This window comes from Caloenas nicobarica, chromosome 3 (assembly GCF_036013445.1).
Source record: "Caloenas nicobarica isolate bCalNic1 chromosome 3, bCalNic1.hap1, whole genome shotgun sequence".
In the NCBI taxonomy this organism is placed as follows: domain Eukaryota; kingdom Metazoa; phylum Chordata; class Aves; order Columbiformes; family Columbidae; genus Caloenas; species Caloenas nicobarica.
In genome coordinates this window covers 57,011,292-57,025,734 of record NC_088247.1, presented here as the reverse complement: position 1 = coordinate 57,025,734, position 14,443 = coordinate 57,011,292, and the positions used below count along the sequence as shown (strand labels likewise).

The following is a 14,443-nucleotide window of genomic DNA, read 5'->3' as shown; positions in this document are numbered from 1 at the left end:
TCACAGGGTCAACAACCATCACGAACGAGATGGAGTTTTGTGGCAGATCCCCCTGCCCCCTCTGAAGACCGGTACCCACAGCACTCCCTGCACCTGTCCCATTCTGGCACAGCCCATCACTGGGCATGGGTACCCCAGCCTGGCACCGGGCCACCAGCTCAGCATCCCCCCACCTCACCCCACTCCAGCTGCAGCTGTAGGAGGAAGCAGCCACAGAGGGGAGGAAGCAGAAGTATCTCCCCGTGCCGCTCCTCCCCTCTGCCACAGAGCCCCATGGCTGTCCCGGGCACAGCATGAACCAGGCTGCAAATGTTGCCACCTTGAAAGATCTTCACTGGTCTTTACGTACCAAACGCACATGCTGCCTTGCTGTGGACCATGGCATCTACCCTGGAGAAGTTCATTCATTCTCTGGACCCCAGAGCTCTTCCCAGGGTCCTCCAAATCCAGTCAGGCATCTATTTTCAAGGTGAGTATTGGGTGCTTTCTGGCATGCCTGTCTTTGACATTGGGTCCCCCTTGGGACAGGGATGTGGGGGAGGCAGAGGGAGGACGCTCACAGAATTGTCTCCCAGCAGTTTCCCACCGGCTGCAATTTTTCCTTTGAAAAAACAGTATAATGATCAATGACTTTGGAGATGTCTTTGGTATTGTGTGCATCTGGTCTTCTTTGAGGCAGTGAGGAAGGAGCTGTAGTTAGTCCTTACTGTATCCTGGAAGAGTACGTGAATTCGCTTTGCACTCACACAGAACCGTCAATCCAGCGATTGCAAATCATCTCACAGGGGTTAACTGATTAAACTTAGCTCTGTTCTTCCAGAGTTGGCATGGAGAGGTGCTCTCGGTCTCAGAAATAAAGAACCAGAGCACCTGGAAAGTGACCGTGAGGGACCATAAGGTTTTCTTGAAGCTCTGCCCTGCATTTGAGGGTACTTCAGGTCCTCAGCAATACAAAAGGATGAGTATGAGCCAGACAGGAGTATCACAGGGGTAATATTTTGCTGCGTTTTTCTGAAGCAGATCTTTTTATGGTGCTTCTGTTGCTGAGCTCTGCTTGTGCACAAAACACAGTGGAAGGGTAGTAAAGATGCTTGCACTGGAGGGAAAAGTTCTGTGCTTGGTCAGGGTATGGACTTAATTGACAGTGAAAACAGACTTAATTGACAGTGAAAACACCATGTCAGGCCCATGTATTAGTCTAGGAAAAGAAAGTTACCTCCCTGCCACTGCAAGGGAAAACTTTGGGTTACACTAGGTAAAAGAGAAGGGAATTTATTAAATAAGCCAAAGCCTCAGCTTCAGCCAAATACCTGGTTCAGGATCCACAATATCTATCTTTACATTAATATAAAAATTCCCATGCTGGTCCATAGCAGGAGGAGAGAGGAGGTGGGCACCGTTGGCTGTGGCCATGGTAAGTCTGAGCTGCAATCCTGGTGCAGTGGCCAGAATGAGTGATTCTTCTGTCCACAAAAACAGCCTCTTGGGGCAGAAAGAAAATGGGAAAGGGCATACTCAGACTGTGATGGTAGCAAATTGCCCGTGTTCTACTGGTGGCCCAAAGTGGCTGCTCTGGAAACTGCCTAGGACACATGAATATTACTGATCCACAAAAAGGCATTCTGGGAAACAAACTTGGTCAAAATTACCAGAAATGTTTGAAAATATAATTTGACATTTGGGCTGTTCAACTTTACATTTTAAAATGGCCCAAGAACTTGAACTGAACTACGTGCTTGATAAGGAGTCTGCCACCTAAGTGATGAGGAGCAGAATTTAAAATAAAAAAGGGAAGATCACCTCCTTAAATTTGAGTAGCCACCATATTTGCCTCTTTCCACACACCTAGGAAACAGAGGTAATCTATGTAGATGTGCATGTGTATACATATTTGTATGTATATACAAAGTACTGTAAGATACGTATACGTATATACAAAATGCTATGAGAAAATTATGGTAGCCCAGCTGTGAGCAGGCTTCTGAGTCCCTATATTCTGCATCCTGCTGTTAGTGGCTGGTAAAACTCATAACACTACATCTTTGGAACTGAGGTATTTTTGTGTGTGCTTCCATTTACCGTGTAGACTTTTCTACATGAGGAGAAAAAAAAACCAGTGGAGGCATAGCCCACAGGTCATTCTGCAGCATTGTCCCCGCATGTGGAAGAAAAAGGCTATTAGCTGATTACTGTCTATAATAAAAAAGCCTGCAAAGCTGTGGGAGGGGGTGGTTTTTGCCAAGATCTGGGAACTATTGCACTAGAAGTGAGAGCCCTTATGCTGCTGTGATGCTTCATTAGTCTTCAGCTGCACCACCTCTTCCTGTCCTCTGCTGCTGGTGGCTTCCTCTCAGCTGTGCTCACTAATGTTTCCACCACCAGGCTAGATGCAGCACTAACATACATGCAGGTGTTTCTTGCTTATACAACAAGCAAGGCTGATACAGATGTGCTACTTGGATCCTTCCCCTCACAGTTGCCACATCCCCAGACCGCTTACAAATACCTAGAAACCCCAATGTCCAGTAGAAGGCTTGTGTTAGTTCTTTTCTTTTTGCTTGCTTCAGAAGAAGCTAGAGCTGCTTGAGACGTGCCTGAGAGGTTTGCAGGATCTAGGACTACAAAAGACCTTCTCAGCCAGACTCTCGCTTTCTCTTCCTCCCTCCCTCCCCAAGCGATCGGTCCACGTTGGATCTCTCCTGAACATTTTGCTTCCCTCTGTACCTCGCAGCAGGGATGAACACACTGTTCTGTGATTGCATTGTGATTTATATTGCATTTTCTGAAGATAAAGTAGTGCTTCCAAGAGAGTCTGAAGTAACTCCTGTTATATTGCTAAACAGGCAAGTGGACCACTTTGTGCACTTTGAATGTCCATTAGGACAACCATTCTTCAGTCCTTCCTCGGCCAGATCCGCTGCCCCCTCAACAACCCTTTTCATTTCTCTTCCCATGTGCAGTACACCAGCAATCACACTGTGGGTAATGGCAGGTCTATTGACAGGGAACACGGGTTTATTGCTATGGTTGCAGAGACCAAATCAGAGCATTCATGCACTGATTGTGGTAGCTCCCAACTGGCTACAAAGTCAGACTGGTCAGCTGAGTCCTACTTGGATTAGCTGTTTCATGGAGTTGGATTTCATAGGAAACTTTAACCGTGCTCAGCACAACATGGAGATAGTAAGAGAGAAGATTTATTTTTAAAGCATTACATGGGATTGTTTGAAACTGGTCAGTCACAAGAGATGATTAATTTTCTGGTGTAAGAATTTAAAATAGCAAGTATTTGTACATATAAAAACGCTATGTTTATTTCCCTCTCCACAACCCCAGAAAAAAGTAGTATGTCTTCTTAATGTCAGCTTAACCAGGTACATATTAATAGAAAGGCTAATAGAGTAAATAATGGTATACTAAATCCATTGGAGCTGTCATGTCAAAGTTGCAGCAGCCAACCAAAGCAGGCTATAGCAATCTATGTGGTAAGAAGACAATGGAGTGTGATTCGCTCGTTCATCTTTTCTGGTGAACTCTGTGCTGTGGGGATGAAACTTTCATTTACTCTATCTGGAAGCAACATTTTTCACACACTGCACTTAGGTCTAAATGATTTTACAGATATAGGGCTTGTAAATTAGCATTACTGTTCTTGATAGATTTTTTTTCAGTACCTCTGGAAGCATAAGGAAAGTGTAATGCTGTAAGTCTTTGGAAGGATAGATGTATTTTTTCCATGTGGTGAGGCATTTTTATTAGAAGCTGCAAAATCAGGCTCCAGGGAAAGAGTGGGAATTTGCTTGCCCTTGGGCAGGGTAAAAGCTCTAAAAGATCTCATTTTACCTCCATACCCATGTAGCACCGAGTACAATCTCGGTCTCTGTTTTCAGACCCAAGCCTGCCTGCTGCAGATCCTGGTGGAAAGTAAGTAGAAAACATACGCTGTGTGTACCCATTCCACCATTAGTATCTCTACTGGCCTATTAGAAATTATGTTCCTGCTACTATTAATGGAATCGTGATGTATTTAACTGTAGCTCTCCAAACCGCAAATAGACAGGTCTATATTGACCCTATTTCCATTCAAAATACTTTCAGCTAGAGAAGCTACGGGCAATTGAACTTTTGTTGTTGGTAGTGAATACTATGACCTAGACACCTTTCTGAAGTTATGCTCCTGTTCTGTTCCTGGCTTGAAGCAGATGGAAGGGTTTCCCTAGGGTAATATCAGTGTTTTTCATGCTACAGCTGGACTTTGGGATTAGTTGAAGCCTTACCCAGTTTGCCTCAGGCAGGATAGTCAAGGTTTGAAGAATTTGTTCATACTCCCATGTTCCCAGAGCCCCAACCTGCAGTCACCACCTATGGCAGTCGGACACTGTGTAGACTCAGGAACATGGGGTTTTAGTAATAGCTCTGAGTTCTTCTAAAGTACTTTCAATACATCACACTCAAAGGACCATAGAGAAATAGAGAAATTATTGTTATCCCTGGTTTAAAAACAGAAACGTAGATGAAAGGAGAGGGTGATTCTGCAACCCCCTGGGATGCCTCTCGGGGTAGTTGCTTTGGACTCTGCAGTCACAATATTGTTGCTACAGAAACTGGACTGTTGAGTCTCTGAAGGGAATAGGAAGGCTGATTATAAATTGAGAGCAAGCTTGCCAGATACAGAAATCTTGCTAATCAGCACTGATCAGAAAGGAACTACAGTGCAGACTGAAGTACATGACAATTTAATAGCTCATTGAAATATGTTATTAAAAAATTAAGCTACTGAAACTCCATTGGAAACTGATTTGATTGATTGACGATTTTTCTTTGAACATTTTAGTAAATATTGATGCTTAGTGAGCTAAATACCGTATGACCACTGAGGCCGAGTTTTACAGATAGCATGCAAGTACGGGCTTTCATCTTGATGTTGCAAAAATTATGTCTGTTTTAATACTGATATAATTATTTTTATGGGTAATTGAATTTAATATTCTGCAGGCTTAATTTAACCAGTGGCAGGACAGTAAAAAGTGTCAAACTTTAATTGTGATAAATGTAGAACTGCTCAAGGCACCTATTCTGTTGGCGTTTCTTGCCACTAGTCACGTTCTTTACTCTCAGCCTTCCCATTTTTGCTCTGTCTAAACAGAAATCCCACATTGCCTTTTTTTTATTCCCCTAAAACTAAACGCACACATCAGTGATAAGATTAGAACCCCAAGGGTTGGGACTTGCCACAGTACAGGGAGAGTTGTTACGTCTTCTCTGCGTTTCCACTGTGCAAAAGCAGCACGTGTATTGTGCAAATCGCAGTGCCAGGACATCTCCTTTTTACAATGAAACTCCTTGGGAACATTTATGCTGTGTTCTCTTTCTCTGGAGAGAATGGATCTGTAAGCCAGCAGCCTCCACCTCTGCAGGCTGGGAGTGCAGCGAAGCAGCAGGCTGTAAATGCGGTGCTCCACGCTCTGCTCCCTCTCCCGGGGGTCTGGAAAGTGCCAGGTCTCACAGGGAGGAAATGGTGGGAAGAGACGACAATGGGGCCATGTACATAGCCCTGGTTAATGCCCTTCCAGACCTAAGGAAGTTAAAGATGCTCAGTGTTACCAGGTGGAGATGCCCTCTCTGGGTGGCTGCTGGGTGCTCTCTGACAGCTGCATGAGGAGTGATGCCAAACAAAAACCCTTTGCAATTTGCTCCGTCATTGGTGCACGTGCATAGCTCCATTGCAAAACTGTCTTTGGTGAACCATAGAGAACATGAATATGCTTAGTCTCTTGGTTCCTCTTGGCTCTCTTTTGCTGGCCGCGTATCCAAGCCTGCTCACCCTCTCCACAGTTTCAGTTTCAGCCTTTCTACTTCTGTTACTGGGAAACAGCATCTTTCCAGCGTGGCTTCTGTGAGCCTTTCAGGGGAGCGATGGGTTTGGCTTACCACTTATGAAAAGTCCTGTTAACCCTGTAACTGCAGCTGGGCAAACCAAATAGAACAGGAATCCTTGTATATAAAGTCTCAGCTGCAAGAAATTGCTCTCAATGCTAATAGTTAGAAAACAATCGTGTAGGATGGAATGATTTTTTTACTGTTTTTAAGTCAGCCCAGAGGGAAGAAGTCCTGCTCCCTCATCAGTGTGAAAAGCCAGTGAATCGACAAAAGCTAGGATATATGATCTGTAATTCATATGAATAAAATAAGCAAGCTGCCCCTTCAGGATTAATAAAGGCACTTTTTTTCTTATAAAAAGCAACAAGACAATTTAAACGGAGGCTAAAGCATGGACAGCTTTCAACAGCTTTGATGAAGATAATTAAGGTTGTATTTCTCAGAGTTGGAAAATCAATAAAAATGACCTGTGCATTTACTGGGTGGAGTGTCGTTTGAGTACATGCCAAAGGAGAATTGTACGTGAAATGGTAGAAATTTGTGGTATGGTGTTTGCACTTGCTGATTTGCCTCATTTTTTTACAGAGATAGAAGCCAAATCTGTCCATAAAAATTTGAAAGGCTTTTTCCTCTTGAACATAGTTGTTTCACTTACTCTTGATTGAGCAGTTGGGAGCAAGAGTCCTAGGTATAGCTGGAGCAACAGATTGTTTGAGTTCTCTTTCGTGGTCAGTAGTCAGAACATGTTACTAATAGTGAATTTTCTCTATTAATATGTACCACTAATACTCTCCTACACTTGCTCAGATGGCTTCAAAACCACATTTTATTCTGAACAAGAAGGAAAGTGCTCTTCAGTGAATGCAATATGAGAACAAAACCTGACTTTTATGGGTCAGATATTGCTCATTTTCTTCAAGCTACTGCCCTCAATGGGATGACTCATACAGATACAGTGAGAAAAATCTGACCCTGGGTAGCTGGCACTGAGGACAGAGCTGTTTCAAGGATCTCCTTTTGGGGATTTTCTTTCTGTGACGTTCAGCTCCAAGCCTTTCTGCGGATGGCACAGGAGATGGGCAGAATACCCAAATTGCCGGGCTTGTCTCGATGCAGGGGTCAACCATCTGCCTTAGCTGGCTGAAGCTGCCCTCAACATGCTGGTTTCCTGCAGCAGAGAGGGGTCCCCGACTGGTGTTGCACTGGGGCTTCCAGGGGCGTGAGAAGGAGGTCTGTAGCAGGACAAGCCCTTTTTCCCTACACATGAACCTGCCACCCTATAAAAATACCAAGACTTTTTTCACAAACTCAGGCTTCAGGGAGATAAGGGGGACAACTAAAGCAAATGAGAGGGGAGGGAAGATGCTGGGATAAACTTCTCATGATACACGAGCCCATCACCATGCTTTGTTGCTGAGTTACAGGGCTTTTGTGGAGTATTTTTTCTTCCAGTAGCTGCTGATCTATGCATGAGGAAACATGGCATCGGTCCAGGTTCACAGATTCTGGTTAGCTCCATTGGACACACAGTCATGTCACACAGGGCAGTGTGCTGTGATTGCAGCGGGGGAAGATGCTTAAATCGGTTTCCAATTCTGGGCTTTACCTGTGAAGTGCTCAACACTCTGACCTGATCCTGCAACTTAATGCAAGCAGCCTTCTTAAACCCAGTTCAACAAAGCACGTATTTGCTGTTAAACATACACTTCAATAACCATACCTTAAGTCAAAGTAATTAATGCTGCAAAGAAAATGAATAAAACTGAATAAATCACAAACAGCTAAAACAGTGACTAATGCTGTTCAAAAGCAGCTTTTGGCATTCTCTTCATTACTACAGTAATTCCAGCTTATGTGGGTAAACCCAAACAAAAGGTCAAAGGCGTTGCATTTGGAACTGTGGTTTCACCTGCTCTTTCCATTGTAGTGGGTGCTGCATGCACAAAACTCTGCTGCCACATGTAGAGCCTGAGCCCTCCAGATAGAAGAGAATCAGAAGAAAGTATAAAAAAAAAAAGAAAAAAAAAAGAAAAAAAAAAAAAGGAAAGGCCATAAACCTATCAGGAAAGGAATAAATCAGAAACTGCTACCGAAGTAATTTTTTTAAAAAATTCCATTATGATTGAAATGGCTTAAAGCACTTGACATTTAAAGTTTGACTTTATATAGCAAAAGATAAATCTTACAGCTTTTGTTTTTTGGTGGTTTTGTGCTGCCAAAAAACAGACCCTCGGCAGCCTAATTAGGTATGATCAAGATAAGATGCTTTCTTTGCACAGAGGCTTTTGAAGGGAGTTCACCTCTGTGGCAATTCAGCAGCTGAACTCCTTGGATGATTTGTGTCCCAGACTGACCAAACCTGCAGATTTTTGTTGCTTAGGACACATGTTAAAAGAGAGAAGAGCTGTTACAAAACACAGTAAGTTGCTCTGTCACTTGATAGAGGACCTTCTACACAAACTCATGCCACCTTCGTGACCACTGCTGCCCCTGGGTCTCTAGAGCACCACATGGACACGAGGGAGCTGGGCTCACCCCCTCTCCATGGGTGCACCTTCTGGGGGGCGAGGAAAAGGTGGATAAAAGCCATACAGGTGCTTTATGCTATCTGCAGCCACTCCAACAGCCTGGGGTTGGAGAGAGCAGCTGAGGCATGTGTCCTTTTCCTGCCATTGAGAGCACGATTTTCAGCTTCTTTGGTTTTTTTCCATGAGATGTTAATTTATTTGAGATCAGTGGGGAAAGTCCAGCATGCTGATTAGCCTCTTCAGTGCTCAGGAGGTATCTGAAAAAAAAAAAAGACAACCAACTTCTCAGCATCAGAAACTTTGCTTTTCCCTACTGCTTAATCAGAGTATAATATGATTAAAGTTATTAAGCAAAACTCTCCTCCCCACAACTTTAAAACATATCTCTCTTCTTGCCAAAGAGCATAAACTCTGAACAACTGGCTAACTCCCAAATAATGCCCATAAAGAATGATATCTTTTTTACTGACACTAATTATAGGTACATTATGCCCTTCATATTACTTTGGGAGACTGTAGCAGCCTTAATAAACCTGTGATTTCAGTGGAGCTATGTCGCTGGGGAAAGCGGGCTGTAGTAATTCTGGCTGAATGGCTGCACTAGGGGCAGGTGTCTTGATGTAAAAGCAGAACCATTTCACCAGCCTCTGAAACAGAGTGGACTCTGATCTGGGAAGACAGCATCCATATGGGCAACCGATGACAACATAATGGTGGAGAAAGCAGCACTGGGAAAAGGATATTGGGACAAAGTTCTACTCTTTCAGGACATGTCGGGAGATCTTTCATCTCCCTGCAAAGCAGCCAGGTTCACGGTTCTTTGGATCTTCTTTCAAAGACTGCTCAGCCTGCCAGCTGCAATGAATTCAGTGGGTGCTACTGAGAGATGAAAGGGAGAATTTTTTCCTTCAAGGATTCAAACTCATGGGACTAGAGAGTCAATGCCTAGTGTTTGGCCTGCAAAGTCATTTGTTTCTGTTAGGAGAAAGGCTTGGTCTTTGTTAAAAAACAAAAAAAAAAAAGAGGGATATTTGGAAGTGCTTAGCAGCACCCTGTGTAGCAGACAGACTGTTAGACTGGGAGTCAGCCAGCCTGGGCTTGAGCTCCAGCCCTGTTGAATGGTAATCTGTGCCACCTTAGTCAAGCCTTTTGCTTTGTTTGCGTTGCTCTACCTAGGCCTTCTTGCTAAACTGCCCAGGGCCGTGTGATAAAAGAGAGTTATGTACATGATGTATTATTGCTGTTTAGTCATGGACCTGATTTTGAGCCGTGCTTTGTGTCAGCATCAGCAAAGCATTGACTCGAAGAGCAGTCACCCAATGGGCCTCTAAGGTACTTGGGAAGAAAAAGAGAAATATTACTGAGATATTTCCTGTTCTACCTTGTATTATAAAATATTTCTGTCGGTGGTGCTGTCATATGGCCTGACATGAAGAATGACATTCTCCGTCTCAGGCATTCATTGTATTTATATTTTATGTTGTTGTTTTTAATACAAAAAGACTCTTTTTGTGCATGTAATGAGAAATAAATCAAATAAAGGCTCCTGTTAGGGATGATGGTGGTGTGGCTGCTTAGCATTTTAGGGAAGATGGAGGAAACAGATATTGAACTAATTCTTATGGTTGCTTTGATGTGATCACAGCAGTTGCTAATATGGATTGCCAAACTAGAGATGAGCTTATGAAAGGATATAAATGTGGTTTTTATTGAATAAAGTAACAATCCAGAAAAGGTGGTTTCAAAGGCAACAAGCTCTTTAATTACAACCTTCAGGGCCATTGTCTGATCACTGTAAATAAGCTGCTTTATTCTGGTTTCTGCTAAAATGTTATTTTGCATTGTATTGCATACTTCTTTCTCAAATCAAAAAGATTCAGTCCTTAAGGTTACTTGATCTATGTTTTCAATGTCTTACACTTTCTTTGTGGCTTGAGTGGGAAAATACATTTGTTGTGCAACAACAAATAAAGGTACTAAAAGGCCCATTTTAACTTTAATTTTATTTTTCAATATGTTGTGTGTGGGGGCCTGCATCACTCAGCTGAAGTAAAATCTTTCAGGGTCCCATTGTCACACAGCAGGTATTTTCAAAATGTTTTAAGACTAGTCATCGTGGCTTTTAAAGGAAAAAGAATTCTTATTGTCCCTTTTGCAAACCACACAGTTTCCCTCCCTCCCTTATATCAGCACAAATATTTGCTGCAAAAGCCTAGATGACAAATCACACAAGTAACATTTTTCTTGTCTGAATGTAATCTTCTATTGTACTATTCTAGGCAAACCGCCAAGCTAAGGCTAAAATCAGGGCTAAGGCAATCTAGTTGCAGACAAATGCGTAATTACGATCAATACTGTATGTGCAATTGCACCCCCCAAAATGAACCTGTTCTTCTATGGTGGCAGAGTTTCATTTTTTAATGATTTTTTTTTCCTGCTATCATTAAAAATGAGCCTTCTGCTATCATTGTCTCGGTCTGCTAACCACCCTCCTTCCAACCTCTTACCCTCATAATCTTTCAACCTTTTGGTCTCTTGCAACTGAATCTGATAAAGGAGGTGGTACTGAAAGTCCTACAAGTTGCCCAGGAAAACGGTCATTCAGGTAGGTATCTATCTACATACCTGTATATGCATATATCCTTCTCTCTATCCACTCATGTATATGTTTTACTACTGATAAGATGTTGAAGGTTTGTCTCTGACTTCCATAATCAGATGGAAAATGTGATGGCACACCCTCATTACTCAGTGGTTATATGAGCAATTTATCCACCTTCTCTTCTGGGATGAAAGGTATTGTCCTATGGCCATGAGTTCTGGGCTACTTGGGCACTCTCCACTTCTACTCTGCTAAGAGCTTTTCTATCTTCCAGAAGACTTAAAGCATCCTCCCCAGCTGCTTAATACCCTTTCCCTTGTTGATAATGCCAAAAAATACTATTTATTTATTTATTTATTTATTTTAATTCAAGAATGGGTTCAGTTTGCTTGGTATTATTATGACGCATTATCTTTGCTACAGGATTATGTACCCATGTAATAGTTTATTTTTTGATGGTAGGACAACTAGCTCCACTGATTTTCCTTTTTTAAAAAAAATTTTAATTAAAACCATAACTTTTTTTTTTGTTTTCATTTTCATCTCGCTTTTTCCTAGAACTGATGCTTTTAGATGAATAATCTGTTTGTTTTCCACAACAATGTTATGTTTTGTTGTGATGAAAGACCCTGGGAGCTAAGGTGCTGTGACAGCCCTGTGCGTCTATTCTGTGCACACTCCTTTGTTGCAGTCTGGCATTTATAATCCATCTTTCTTCTGAATGCATTATCTTGGCCCTTGATGTTTCAAACAGAGCCTGCAGCTCCATGTAATGCTTTTTGTAGACTCCAGCTTGAACTCCATATGCTTGTCTGCCTCAGGTACTTTCTCTCTTTTATGAGTGCAGATTTTCTTTTCTTGTGTATTTTACCCTTTTCTTGTAGTGTTTTAGAACTCCCTGCCATGTCTACAGTGCCAGACCACTGTTTGCTTTGTATAGGTTGCTATCTGCATTTCTTACGTTTTGCAAATTTTGATTTGTTTGTCAAAGGCTAATTCTGGTGTCATTCAATCACATATTTTTGAGGGTTTGGCAGATTTAGTCTCTTCTCACAGATATCACCAGATTGGATCTTCAGTCTTGGACCTGTCACTACCTGATCAGTGTTTTCACTTTTTTTCAAGCTCCATTTATTTTGTGATGGAGGACAGGACTTTCTCAAACTCCCCACTGCACAATTTGCGGTGAAGCTATTGTGCCTATGGAAAAGCAAACCTGATAAAAGCAGTGAGTCCTTCAGAGCCAACCACGATCAGAAACAGGGACCTCCCCTGCCTCGCCTCTTTATTTCTTGGTGGCACCACTCTGCTGCGGGTATAAACCAAAGTAGTGGTTAAATCATCTTCAATCACAGCAGTTTTTCGAGAGGTTCAGCCTCATGATTGCTCCATTCTTCCCCTCAGGGCCATTGCTTGGTTTGCCCTGCTCCAGCTACCATGTTATTTGGAAAAGGCATGTGGCCAGCAAGGCCACCAAAGCTGCGTGGCTCGGTGCCTGTGCTCGAATGGAGCAGCACTGCCTGCCTGTGGGTGTACGGGAGGGCCTGGCTGCACCAAGGGGCATGCTGGCAAAGGCTGTCTAGCAGAGACGAAAGCAAATGTGCCCAAAGCCCATAATTAGTCAGTGTAGTTACCTTCATATGTTAAATGGTTTCTCAGGGTCTGTTTTCAAGTGGGGTAATCTGGAGAAGCTGGATCTAAATCTGCACTGAAGATAAAAGCCTCTAGAAGCCACAATCTCCCATTTTGAGTAGGTTTTCACAAATATTTGTTTGAGGGTGAGAATATTGGAATTCTTTACTCATCTTTCTATGTTTCTGTAATGCAGAGCTCATCACGCTGGGTCCTCTGAGATTCCCTGTATCTAATAATATCATGGTTGCTTGTGATCGCTACTATGTCTGATGTGAGGAGTGAGGTGGTTCGCCACAAAAGGAATATTACCCTCTTCACAGCTGCTCAGTCTTTCTCTCCCTCTCACTCTAATATGAAATAAGTATTGCACACACACTTTTCCGACTGTCATAAAATATCCTATGGAGCTCAGCTAAAGCAATGAGGGCTATGATAATGCCTCAAGTGTTTATTAGAGCAGCAGCCAGCCTACTGATGGGAGCTGTAGCAATATCCAGTGGAGACATCTGAGTTAGTCAATGCCGAAGTGCTCAGGGACTAAAGGGGAAGCAAACAATAATGCACTATATTTACAATAAGAAAAACAGATTGTTCTTCACCAGTTCAAGGGCAGCAGGTCTCTCGTTCTTCTGCACAGTACCAGATTGGTTGAAAGGATGCATAAACAGCATGTTCTTTCACCTGACTGTGGCTGATAATTGTGTGGCACTATAATCCAGAATATCTCTGTGCTAATCATCATCCTGGTGTGCAACAGAAAGGCAGCAGCCTGCTGAGGGAGTTTAGAGCCTAAGTACAACAGTCCCCTTGATCCTATGTAGGATTCACAGCAACGGAAACCAGGCAATGTTGCGAAGTCTAGCTTGCTGAAAGCATCTGCCACGTGATTTTTTAATTATTTTTCTTAACCTAGATTCTTCTACATAGGGTTAAAAATGTACATTAGAACCTGTCTTTTTCAGAGGAGCAGCTGGAGATTTCCTGGTGTCCATCTCAATTAGTAAGAGCATTGCACAAGCAACAGGCAGTTTTGCCTGGACATGTCTTCACAACAAGGCAAACTTAGTTGCTCAGTGTTACTCTCGTTCATCCTCCTGTCCTGACACAAACCCATTGTTCTGTGATACTCTACTGAAGCTTTGGGTTTAGGATAAAACCAGAGCAAGTTTTGCTCAGGTTTGTATCCTAGTGACTGCCAGTGAGGCCAAGGTGGTAACCAAGTGCTTATCACCAGCAAGTGCTGCAGCAGAGTTATTTAATAAATCCCAAACTCAGTAAGAGATGCTTACTAGCCCAGGTTATGGTTGTGATTAGAATTGACCTTGAGTGAGCATTAGGAAAATCACTTGGCTAATAATTACACTTCTGATATGACACCTGGAAAAAAAAAGAAAAAAAAAAAAGCAGCAGCAGCTTTTTTTTTAATTTTTCTCCTCAGCAGCTACAAGAACACCTGTGGACTATAGAATGTTACTTACTGTGGGAAGTGAGTTCTGCAGGCAATGACAATATTTCAGTACAGGCCATCTCAATTATTGATTGCTACTGTATATCCAGAGGTCAGGCTTTAAATGTCTCTCATTGACTGAGAAAAAAAAAATCTGCCTTCTCAAAAGAGATTTTGTTTCTTCTAGATTTCTGTCAAAAATGTAACCAGAGAAGGGCAAAATTAACCTTGCAAACCCTTTGGGGAAGGGAGAAATGGAAATGAGAAAAAAAGTACTTTAAGTAGCAGAGCACTGTTAGTAGCTGAGCAAATGAATACACTCACCAATGCATTGGGAGTGGAAACGAGAAT

At 42.5% G+C, this 14,443-nt stretch overlaps 1 protein-coding gene across 1 annotated transcript in view; it reads left to right on the top strand.

Moving 5' to 3' along the window:
• Positions 1-378: 378 nt before the first annotated feature.
• THEMIS (thymocyte selection associated) overlaps positions 379-14,443 on the top strand; it is a 74,853-nt gene continuing 60,788 nt past the window's right edge. Inside the window, exon 1 of the mRNA XM_065632298.1 lies at positions 379-469. Within this exon, the coding sequence (XP_065488370.1) occupies positions 379-469 (91 nt within the window). The remainder of the gene's footprint in view (positions 470-14,443) is intronic.